Source organism: Grampus griseus, assembly GCF_964374135.1.
Source record: "Grampus griseus genome assembly, chromosome: 7".
Taxonomy (NCBI): Eukaryota; Metazoa; Chordata; class Mammalia; order Artiodactyla; family Delphinidae; genus Grampus; species Grampus griseus.
This window is the reverse complement of record NC_139001.1, coordinates 540,917-550,305: the sequence shown is the minus strand read 5'-3', so window position 1 is coordinate 550,305 and position 9,389 is coordinate 540,917. Positions and strand designations below refer to the sequence as shown.

The 9,389-nt window shown below is 56.8% G+C and overlaps 1 protein-coding gene across 1 annotated transcript; it reads left to right on the top strand.

Moving 5' to 3' along the window:
• Window positions 1-7,217: 7,217 nt before the first annotated feature.
• On the top strand, window positions 7,218-7,592 carry LOC309825102 (NADH dehydrogenase [ubiquinone] 1 alpha subcomplex subunit 5-like; the record flags this gene model as incomplete). The annotated part of the gene is made up of 1 exon (XM_082658525.1): window positions 7,218-7,592. The coding sequence occupies one exon, from the start codon at window positions 7,218-7,220 to the stop codon at window positions 7,566-7,568; it is 351 nt and encodes a 116-aa protein (XP_082514651.1). The 3' UTR covers window positions 7,569-7,592.
• Between the last annotated feature and the right edge of the window lie 1,797 nt (window positions 7,593-9,389).

The following is a 9,389-nucleotide window of genomic DNA, read 5'->3' as shown; positions in this document are numbered from 1 at the left end:
GGGTCAGAGCCCGTCCGTCCCCGTCTCGGGTCACAAATCCAAGTCCAGCACCTGCTCTTTAATAGACACTTTCAAAATTATACAAAAAAAGTAGAAGGGATGGGAAAGCTCTGCTAAATCCAGCACAATCCTAATCAGAATGACATTTGATTTTTTAAGATCCTTAAACTCTAAAATTTATATGGAAGAAAAGATCCACATTGAACCTTGAAACTTTAAAAAGGTTTAGTCACCTTTGAAAATGAGTCAAAAGCAGTGATTTCCTTCCAGATTATAAAAAATCTGGGGGAAAACAAAAAAGCTACAAACCCACCGTAGAAACACTGCCAACACTGTAGAAATACTGCCGGCCGCACAGACCCTCGGACGGGCTCGGTGCTGCTGAGGGCGCCCGTGGGTCCCGGGACGAGAGGCCTGTGTCCTGGGCGGGGCTGGCAGAGGAGCACAGTTTGTGGGAAAAGGGACACTGACCCAGCCTAACGTCGTACGCAGGCCGACCTGAGGATTAAAAGTCTCCGTGTGAAAGTAGAATCGCGAGCCAGTAGGAAGAATGGTGGGAAAATACATTCGTGAGCTGGGAGTGCGGAAACGCCGCTTAATCCCCGAAGCACAGCCTTAAGACAAGGTTTTGATGGGTTAGTTTACATAGTAAACATTCCTGTGGGCAAAGGACACCATGAATAGACCACTGAGAGCAGACTGAGAGACGTGTGCTCAGACTTTAGAACTGGCAAAGGGCCTGACGCTTAGATGTAAAGGACTCCTGCAAACCAGAGGAAGGAGAATCCGGGTAGAAACATGGGCCCAGGACAATCAGGCAGCTCAGAGAAGCTGGGGGCCAGCCAGCCAGGGCTGCCATCAGAGGTGTGCAGACCAGGGCAGGGAGCTGATCTGCTACAGTGCGGGGTTGCCACGGGGGAAGAGGGGGCACGGACCGGGGCGTCCACGTCGGGAGTTGTCCCCTCCTGGCCGGCAGGGCACTGCACGCAGGCCCCGGGCACAGCGGTGGCTGAGTCCAGGCTGGGCCTTCGGCTACGGTAAATGCTCCTCAGTGGGGAGGAGCCCACAGTGCCCTTGCTGGGAAACCACAGGAGGCCACAGCCACGTGGACTGCACGTCCATCACAGAGGGATGCGTCCGAGTAGGAGGGTTCCCACAACAGGGACGGAGTGGACGAGGGGATAAAGTGAGGCCTGAGTCCCTGCTGAGAGCACCCCGTGAACAGAGGGTGGTGAGCACAAGCCGCCTCACCAGGGTCTCTGCAGCGTGACCACGCCGACGGTAAGCCAGGGGGAGGGGGGTGACGACGCCGACGGTAAGCCAGGAGGAGGGGGGGTGACGACGCCGACGGTAAGCCAGGGGGAGGGGGGTGACGACGCCGACAGTAAGCCAGGGGGACGGGGGTGACGACGCCGACGGTAAGCCAGGGGGAGGGGGGTGACGACGCCGATGGTAAGCCAGGGGGAGGGGTTTGACGACGCCGACGGTAAGCCAGGGGGAGAGGGGGTGACGACGCCAACGGTAAGCCAGGGGGCGGGGGGTGACGACGCCAATGGTAAGCCAGGGGAAGGAGGCAGCTTCCGTGGGCGATCTGACCTTCGTCCCTCAGCAGGCACTCGGCACCTGCTCCGTGCCAGCCCCTCTCTTGGGCACTTGGGAGACATCGCGACAGAGGTTTTTAAATTCCTGTCCTTGTGAACTTCACATACAGTGGCTATAGATTAAACAATAACCGTAATAAGACAGTTACGTAGTTGGAAGGTGACCCGTGCTTTGGAAGAAAGCAGAGCGTTTTGGACAGGCTCGCTGAGGAGTCATTTAACAGGAGGAGTGGGTGACCCTGAAGAGAAGACCAGCACTGGGGAGGGGGCGGGGACCCGAGAAGGGGCGGCAGAGGTGGGGAGGGGGCGGGGACCCGAGAAGGGGCGGCAGAGGTGGGGAGGGGCAGAGAGTGAAGCCGTAGCCAGAGCAGCCTGGAAGGAGGTGGGATGAGGGCGAAGGAGCCCTGAGAACCCCCAGCTCTGGGCTTGGGGCACTTGGCAGGAAGAACCAGGGGGGATGAGGAGTCGGGGTAGGGACCCAGGGGGGCCGAAGGAGAGATAGGGGTCGGGGGGCAGGGGATAGGCATGCAGACGCACTGGACCGGGGTGAAGGCCGCGGGGATGGAAGTGCCCTGTGCAGCCAGAGACAAGCAGGCAGGACGGCGGCAGATGGCTGGTGAGCAGGCTGGGGGGCTGCCTGGAGGAGGGTGCTCCTTTTGTGCAAGAAGAAGGTTTGGGGGAAGCGGGGGAGGGTCCTGGGGGCAGGGAGCCGCTGTGCAAGCGAGGTAGCTCGTCCGGGCACAGGAAGCCTTGAACATCCGTGGTCCACCCCTCAGGCTCTGTGCAGAGCAGGCAAGTGTCAGGAGGACGGAGCCCTTCCCAGCTGGCAGTCACTGCAGTGGGCACTCACCTCAGTGGTCTCGCCCAGACCAGCAATGTGCCCACCCCCCAGGACGAGGTGCATTTGTTCCAAACCACCTTTCCAGACTGCCTCATGGCCGGGGGCGGCCTGAGACTCGTGCTTAGCTGACGACACCTGCTTTCCCGAGAAGAAGGGCAGGTGCAGCTAGCACAGGACCTTGAATGTGGACTCGGTGGCTGGACCTGCCACAGCACTCCTGCAGCCACAGGCGAGGGCTCTGGCCCTGACACCCTTGAGCCACTGAACCCACCCAGGTGCCAGCACCTCCCTACTTACGAGGTGAGGAAGAAAACCTTTTGGGTTAAGCCACACAAAGGTCTGGTGTCAAAGCCACAGTAGTTGGAGGCTTAGCTTTTTTTAACTAATGTATTTCTGAATATTATATAAACATATATTAAAAGTTATGGTCAAATAAAGCTAGCATAGCAGCGGCTCCTGGGCCTGGGCCCTTCCTAGCACCTGGGACCCAGCAGTACAGCCGTGCTAATTGTAGCTTGCTTGATTGCTGAAATTTTTTTTAATAATATATTTTTTATTAATAGACTATTTTTTAGAAGTTTATTTATTTTAATAAATTTATTTATTTTTGACTGTGTTGGGTCTTCGTTGCTGCACGCGGGCTTTCTCTAGTTGCGGCGAGCAGGGGCTACTCTTTGTTGCGGTGCGCGGGCTTCTTATTGCAGTGGCTTCTCTTGTTGTGGAGCACGGGCTCTAGTCGTGCCGGCTCAGTAGTTGTGGCACGTGGGCTCAGTAGTTGTGGCTCGCAGGCTCCAGAGCGCAGGCTCAGTAGGTGTGGCGCACGGACTTAGTTGCTCCGCGGCACGTGGGATCTTCCCAGACCAGGGCTCGAACCTGTGTCCCCTGCATTGGCAGGCGGATTCTTAACCACTGCGCCACCAGGGAAGCCCTAATTTTTTTTTTTAACTGCTAAAGTAATGCAACTTGAAAAAATTTCAAACCATAATGCATTGTATAAAGTGAAAAGTAAAAGATTCTACGCAGGCGTGTGTGCCTTTGCACGCGCCTGTGTCCCTCTGAGGCTCCAGCTGAGCTGCGCACTCGCCTCCAGAACCCGCTGACTCTGCTCTTCCTGAGCAGACAGTGCTGGGGCCACCGACAGCGGAGGGCCTGGGACCCTGCGGGTCGGTCTCTGCCGGGACCGTCCTTCGCAGCGGCAGCCAGAGGACAGTGTCCAGCGGCCTAGGCTGGGGAGCTTGGCCAAGCCCTCCTGCCGCAAGCCCCGCAGGGTCAGCCTGAGGCTGCCCTCTGCCAGGATTCCTCCTCTTCGACTGCATGGGTGCCGAGGTCAGGGGCTCCAGCCAGGATAAGGGTCAGACTCAGGGAATTCCACAGGCAGCCAAGGGCAGGAGGGGAACGGCCATGGGGGCAGGGCCGTGAGGACAGGGTCCCTCCCAGCTCTCTGCCCTCAGGGCTGACCCAGACTTGGCTGCCAGACCAGGCTGGTGCTGGGAGGTTGGCCATGACCTCGGAGGCCTCTTCCGGAAGCCGCTGTGCCAGGTGGGAGCCCGTTCTGCCATGAATGGGTCGCCAGAGGAAGGGGGTAGATGGACCCAGGGAGGCTGGGCAAACACCTGGCCCGTCAGGGCTCCACAGGCCCCTGGGCCTGGCGCGGCATCTCCTCCAGGCCCTCGGGGGTGAGTAGGGCCAGGTGCTCCGTGTGGCTTCGGTGGGGGGACCCCAGCCCTGGGGAACCGCGGTTGCCCACCTGCCCGCTGGACGCGCCGCAGAGCAGCTCACTTCGGGCCGGGCCTTCGCAGGTGGGGCGGCCTCGGTCGGTCCCTGTGCTCCCGGCGCAGAGCGCGGACAAACACCCCGCCCCAGCCCTCGCGCTCGCCACGGCGGGGCATCTGGGGCCTGGTGCGGGCTCCCATCTGCTCCTCCAGGCCTCGGGCTCTCTGGACTGAATGACAGCTGCCCCAGCTCCTGTAGCTCTCCCCGCCCCCGCACCGTCCCAGCCACCAGCAGCCCTCCTGGCCGCAGACCTCCCCGCGCTCTCTGCCCCGCTCTGCCGACCCGGCAGCCGCAACAGTGGTGTCCGTCCTCCCCGCAGAGGGATCCAGGGGCCGGCAGGAAGGACGCAGGGTCAACATGGCCAGAGGGTCCTCCCCGCTGGCCCAGGATCCCCGAGGAGGAGCCGCGGCCCTGTCTCTATTAAAGGGTGGTCTGTTCCCCCTGCAGGCGAGGCTGGGGGGTCTGCACTCCAAGCCCACCCTCGGGCCTTCCCAGGCCCTGCCACGCGGAGGGGGAGGCGGGCACTCCCTGGGCAGGTGGGCAGACAGACAGCTGCGGGGCCAGCCTCCCTGTGCTCCCCGTCTCCCTGGTCTGGAGCAGGGGCCCAATCTAGGGCGGCTTCCTCTGCTCCCGGGCCGGACCCAGCCCTGCTCCAAGCCCCGTCCTCCCCTCTGAAGTGCGGACTGTGCGGTGAGACAGGGACCGGGCCCCACGTGCCCCTCCTACCCCACCCGTCCCCACCCCGGCCCTGGCCCTGGCGGGATGCAAGAGCGGGATGCAGCACAGACGGGCCCGGGAAGAGGACAGTGCCGTCCTGATCGACGTGGCCGCCGGGGCAGAGAAGGGGGACTCACGGGAGCACAGCCAACGCCTCGGAGGTAACCCCTCCCCTCCTCCCCTCCCCGGGTCCAGGCTCAGTCTGCTCTAGGGTTAGGAGGTGGATGCGGGGACCCCAGGCCCTTGGTGGGGCGGATGCATGCCAACTGTGTCTTCCCTCCTGCGTCCCCCAGCGACACCCAAACCCTCACCTGCCCCAGCGAAGGGAAGAGGGAGGTGCCCTTAACCCTGAGGGATGAGCAGACACCCCTCAGAACAGGCTGGGCGGGGCCGGGTGGGGCCCCCGGCGAAGGGGGAAGGAATGGGACACAGAGCAACGCACCAGGGTGACGCGGTTGCCTAAAAACAGAGCCGTGAGCGCAGCAGACGTGGCCAGTGGTGGGTCTGGGTAGAGACCGTGGGTGCTTGTTGGGCTGTGTCTGCTTCATTCTGCATCCGCCAGTTTATCAGAACACAGAGGTGACGGGGAGAGAAGGCCCTAACCCCCAGAGGGCGGAGATGGGCTTTAGAATCAGGGTCAGGGTCAGAGCGTGGGTAAGCTTCCGATGGGTTAGGTGAGGGCGAGGCTCGGAGCTCTGCACGCGTGACGTTATTGACAGGGTAGGTTTTCGGTTAAGGTTAGGGTTAGTTAGGATCAAAATTAGTGACGGGGTTCAGGTTAGGTCACCCTGGGCCCAGCGGAGTGCAGATGCTTTTGATAAAGTTGCTGGGGTGGGAACACCGGCCCCACCTTGCCTTAGGTTCCAGCCGACCCCCGGAGCCCAGGTCAGCCACTCTGGGAGGCCCCGCGGACCCTGAGGGCCTCAGCCTGGCCTCAGGCTCACTCATGTTCAAGCTTTGTCCCCTGGGTCAAACCTGGAGAAGAACACACCTCCTGGGGCCTGCAGGAGACTCCCTCCGGGCAGCCTGTTGTGGGCCTCCTTTGGCCATCTCTAGGGTTCCCACCCCTGTCCCTGGGGGGCCACAGACACCCCAAGTGAGGCTGTTGGGGAAGATTCCGGGTCCCAGACCCGGGAGTCCCCACCAGGGAGGTTCCTCTTCCCTGGTCCTCCGGGGCCTCGAGCCTCCAGCTGCTGCAGCCTGAGAGTGGACACAGGTGCCTCCCTTCCTGCTGCCCCAAAACATAGCCTCGGGGGAAACACTCACCCGGAACATCTAGAAACGCAGAAGCATTCCACCCTCTGGGCGCCGTGGCCACCTCCGGCCTATCCGAAGGGCACTTAGGGGCCATCCAGCTCTTCTCCAGCCTCTGGAGGCCAGCACGGTGGGCGCCCTGGGTCCTGCCCGTGCTGCCCACAGCCCAGGTGCTCCGTGGCCCGTGGAAGCCCCCGGAGAGGCCCGGGGCTGGCCTCACCCCCGGATGCACGTGTGCTGTGAGCCCCTCTGGCCACGTGGCCAGAAGCTGCCATTCCTCCCACTTCCTTCCCTCCAGCTGGACGCCAGGCAGCCACCGGCAGGGTGGGGAGCCCCGCCAAGCCCTGGGCCGGTGAGCCCCTCCCAGCATCTGCCAGCCGTGCCTGTGTTGGTACCGGGGCTGGGGACACAGATGGGGCACCCAGGGGTGGCAGCGGGAGGACGGGGCCCAGGCCGCCGTCCTCAGGAACCAGGCCTCCCCTCCCTCGCCCAGCACCATCTCCGGAGCCAGCTGTGGTACCAGCCTCTGTGCTGGAGGGTGGGGTGAACAGCACACAGCAGGAAGGGGGTCCCTACGGATGAGGGGAGCTGGAGGGGGCTCGGGGGCAGAGCGGGCAGCCGTCTCCCTCCTGCTCTGGCCTCAGGACCAACTCCAAGTCACCTCAGACTCTGCTCTCTTGCGCCCCACACTTTCTCTACCTTCAAAGTGGATCGGATCCACTTCTCCTCACTCCCCACCCCACGGGTCCTGTCTGCCCCGAGCCACCGTAATCTCCCCAGAGTTCTGCACCAGTGCCCACCTGCCAGCCCTGCTCTCCACGCAGCACCGGAAAGACCCGTGCTAAAAGGAGATGCCCTGACCTCGCACCCGTTAGAATGGTTGAACGACAACAAAGAAACAGAAAACAAGTGCCGGGGAGGACGTGGAGAAACTGGAACCCTCGTGCACTGCCGCCGGGAAGGTGAAACGGCGCGGCTGCGGTGGAGAACGGTATAGCGGTTCCTCAAAAAATTAAACACAGGATTACCGTATGGCCGCCATGGCGGGCTTGCTGAAGAAGACCACTGGCCTTGTGGGACTGGCTGTATGTGAGAGTCCACACGAGAGGCTAAAAATATTGTATACAAAGATTCTTGGACAAATCCCTAAAAATGCAGCATACCGGAAGTATACAGAACAGGTTACAACTGAGAAGCTGAGTATGGTTAAAGCGGAGCCAGATGTTACAAAATTAGAAGAGCAACTTCAGGGAGGCCAAATAGAAGAGGTGATTCTTCAGGCTGAAAATGAACTAAGCCTGGCAAGAAAAATGGTGCAGTGGAAACCATGGGAGCCTTTAGTGGAAGAGCCTCTTGCCAACCAATGGAAGTGGCCAATATAAACATCATTAAATGACTTGTGTGTTTATGGGAAACTGATGTAATTAAATATTCTGTTATATTAAAAATATTTCCATATTATTGACATCTTATAATCAAGAAAACTGATACAGACCATATATAGGAGACTTGATGAAATTGCTGATTATGTAATAGGGACTTGTGAATCGGTTTTTGATTTGTAGAGCATTCATTCAAATTATTTCAAAAATATTTTTTAAAACAGAAAAAAAAAAAAATTACCGTATGATCCAGCAATCCCACTTCTAAGTTTATACCCAAAAGAAGTGATGACAAACATTTGTGTTGTTTCCATGTTGGGGGTTATTGTGATTAATGCAGCAATGAGATCACGTACAAGATTTTGTGTTAATGTAAGTGTTCATTGGGGGTGCGGGGGCGTATACCACTGAGTGGAATTTCCAGGTCATATGGTAACTCGATGTTTAACATTTTGAGGAACCGTCAAACTGTTTTCCAACGTGACCCCCATTTTACAAACCACCAGCAATGAATGAGGTTCCAATGTCTCCACATTCTATCCAACACCTCTTATTGTCTGTCTTGGTATTATAGTTGTCCGAGTGGCTGTTGGGTGGCATCTCACTGTGGGTTTGATTTGTATTCCCCTAATGACTGGTGATACTGAGCATGTTTTCATAGGCTTATTGCCAATCTGTATATCTTCTTTAGAGAAATGTCTATTCAAAATCTTTGCCCATTTAAAAATTGGGTTGTGGGACTTCCCTGGTGGCACAGTGGTTAAGAATCCGCCTGCCAATGCAAGGGACACGGGTTCGAGCCCTGCTCCGGGAAGATCCCACGTGCCGCGGAGCAACTAAGCCCGTGCACCACAACTACTGAGCCTGCGCTCTAGAGCCCTCGAGCCACAACTACTGAAGCCTGTGCTCTGCAACAAGAGAAGCCACCTCACTGAGAAGCCCACGCACAGCAACTTAGAGTAGCCCCCGCTCACCGCAACTAGAGAAAGCCCGCGTGCAGCAACGAAGACCCAGCACAGCCAAAAATAAATAAATAAATAAGTTTATTTTTTTAAAAAAATTGGGTTGTTTGTCTTTTTATCATTGAATTGTAAAAGTTCTCTTATGTTCTGATGCAAGTCCCTTACCAGACACATGATTTGCATATACGTATTTTCTCTCCCAGTCTATGGGTTGCCTTTTTTACTTTCCTAATGATGTGCTTGGAAGCAGATAGGTCTTTAATTTTGATGAAGACCATCTTACCAATCTTCTCTTTTATTGCCTTGCTTTTGGTGTCGTATCTAAGAAATCATTGCCTAAACCAGGTCATTAAGACTTACAACTATGTTTTTTCCTAAAAAGTTTTATCATTTTAGTCCTTATACTTAGGTCTGGGGAATTCCCTGGCGGTCTAGCGGTTAGGACAGTGCGCTCTCACTTCCAAGGGCCTGGGTTCAATCCCTGTTTGGGGAACTGAGATCCCACAAGCTGCTTGGTGTGGCCAAAAAAAACCCGAGAACAAAACAAAAAAACCCTTAGGGCTGTGATCTTTAACTTGTTATCTTTTTTTTTTACACACACACACTTATGTAGATGTTTTACACACACACTCTTATGTAGGTGTTTTGCACACTTATGTAGATGTTTTACACACTTATGTAGGTGTTTTACACACACTTATGTAGATGTTTTACACACACACACTTATGTAGGTGTTTTAAAAGTAGATTTCTGCTACTGTGTTTTGTTCTTCACAAAATTTTAGAAAGCTTTTCACATCAGTACATATAAACACATCCCATTCTTTTTTTTTTAAATTGGGGTATAGATATTTTATTA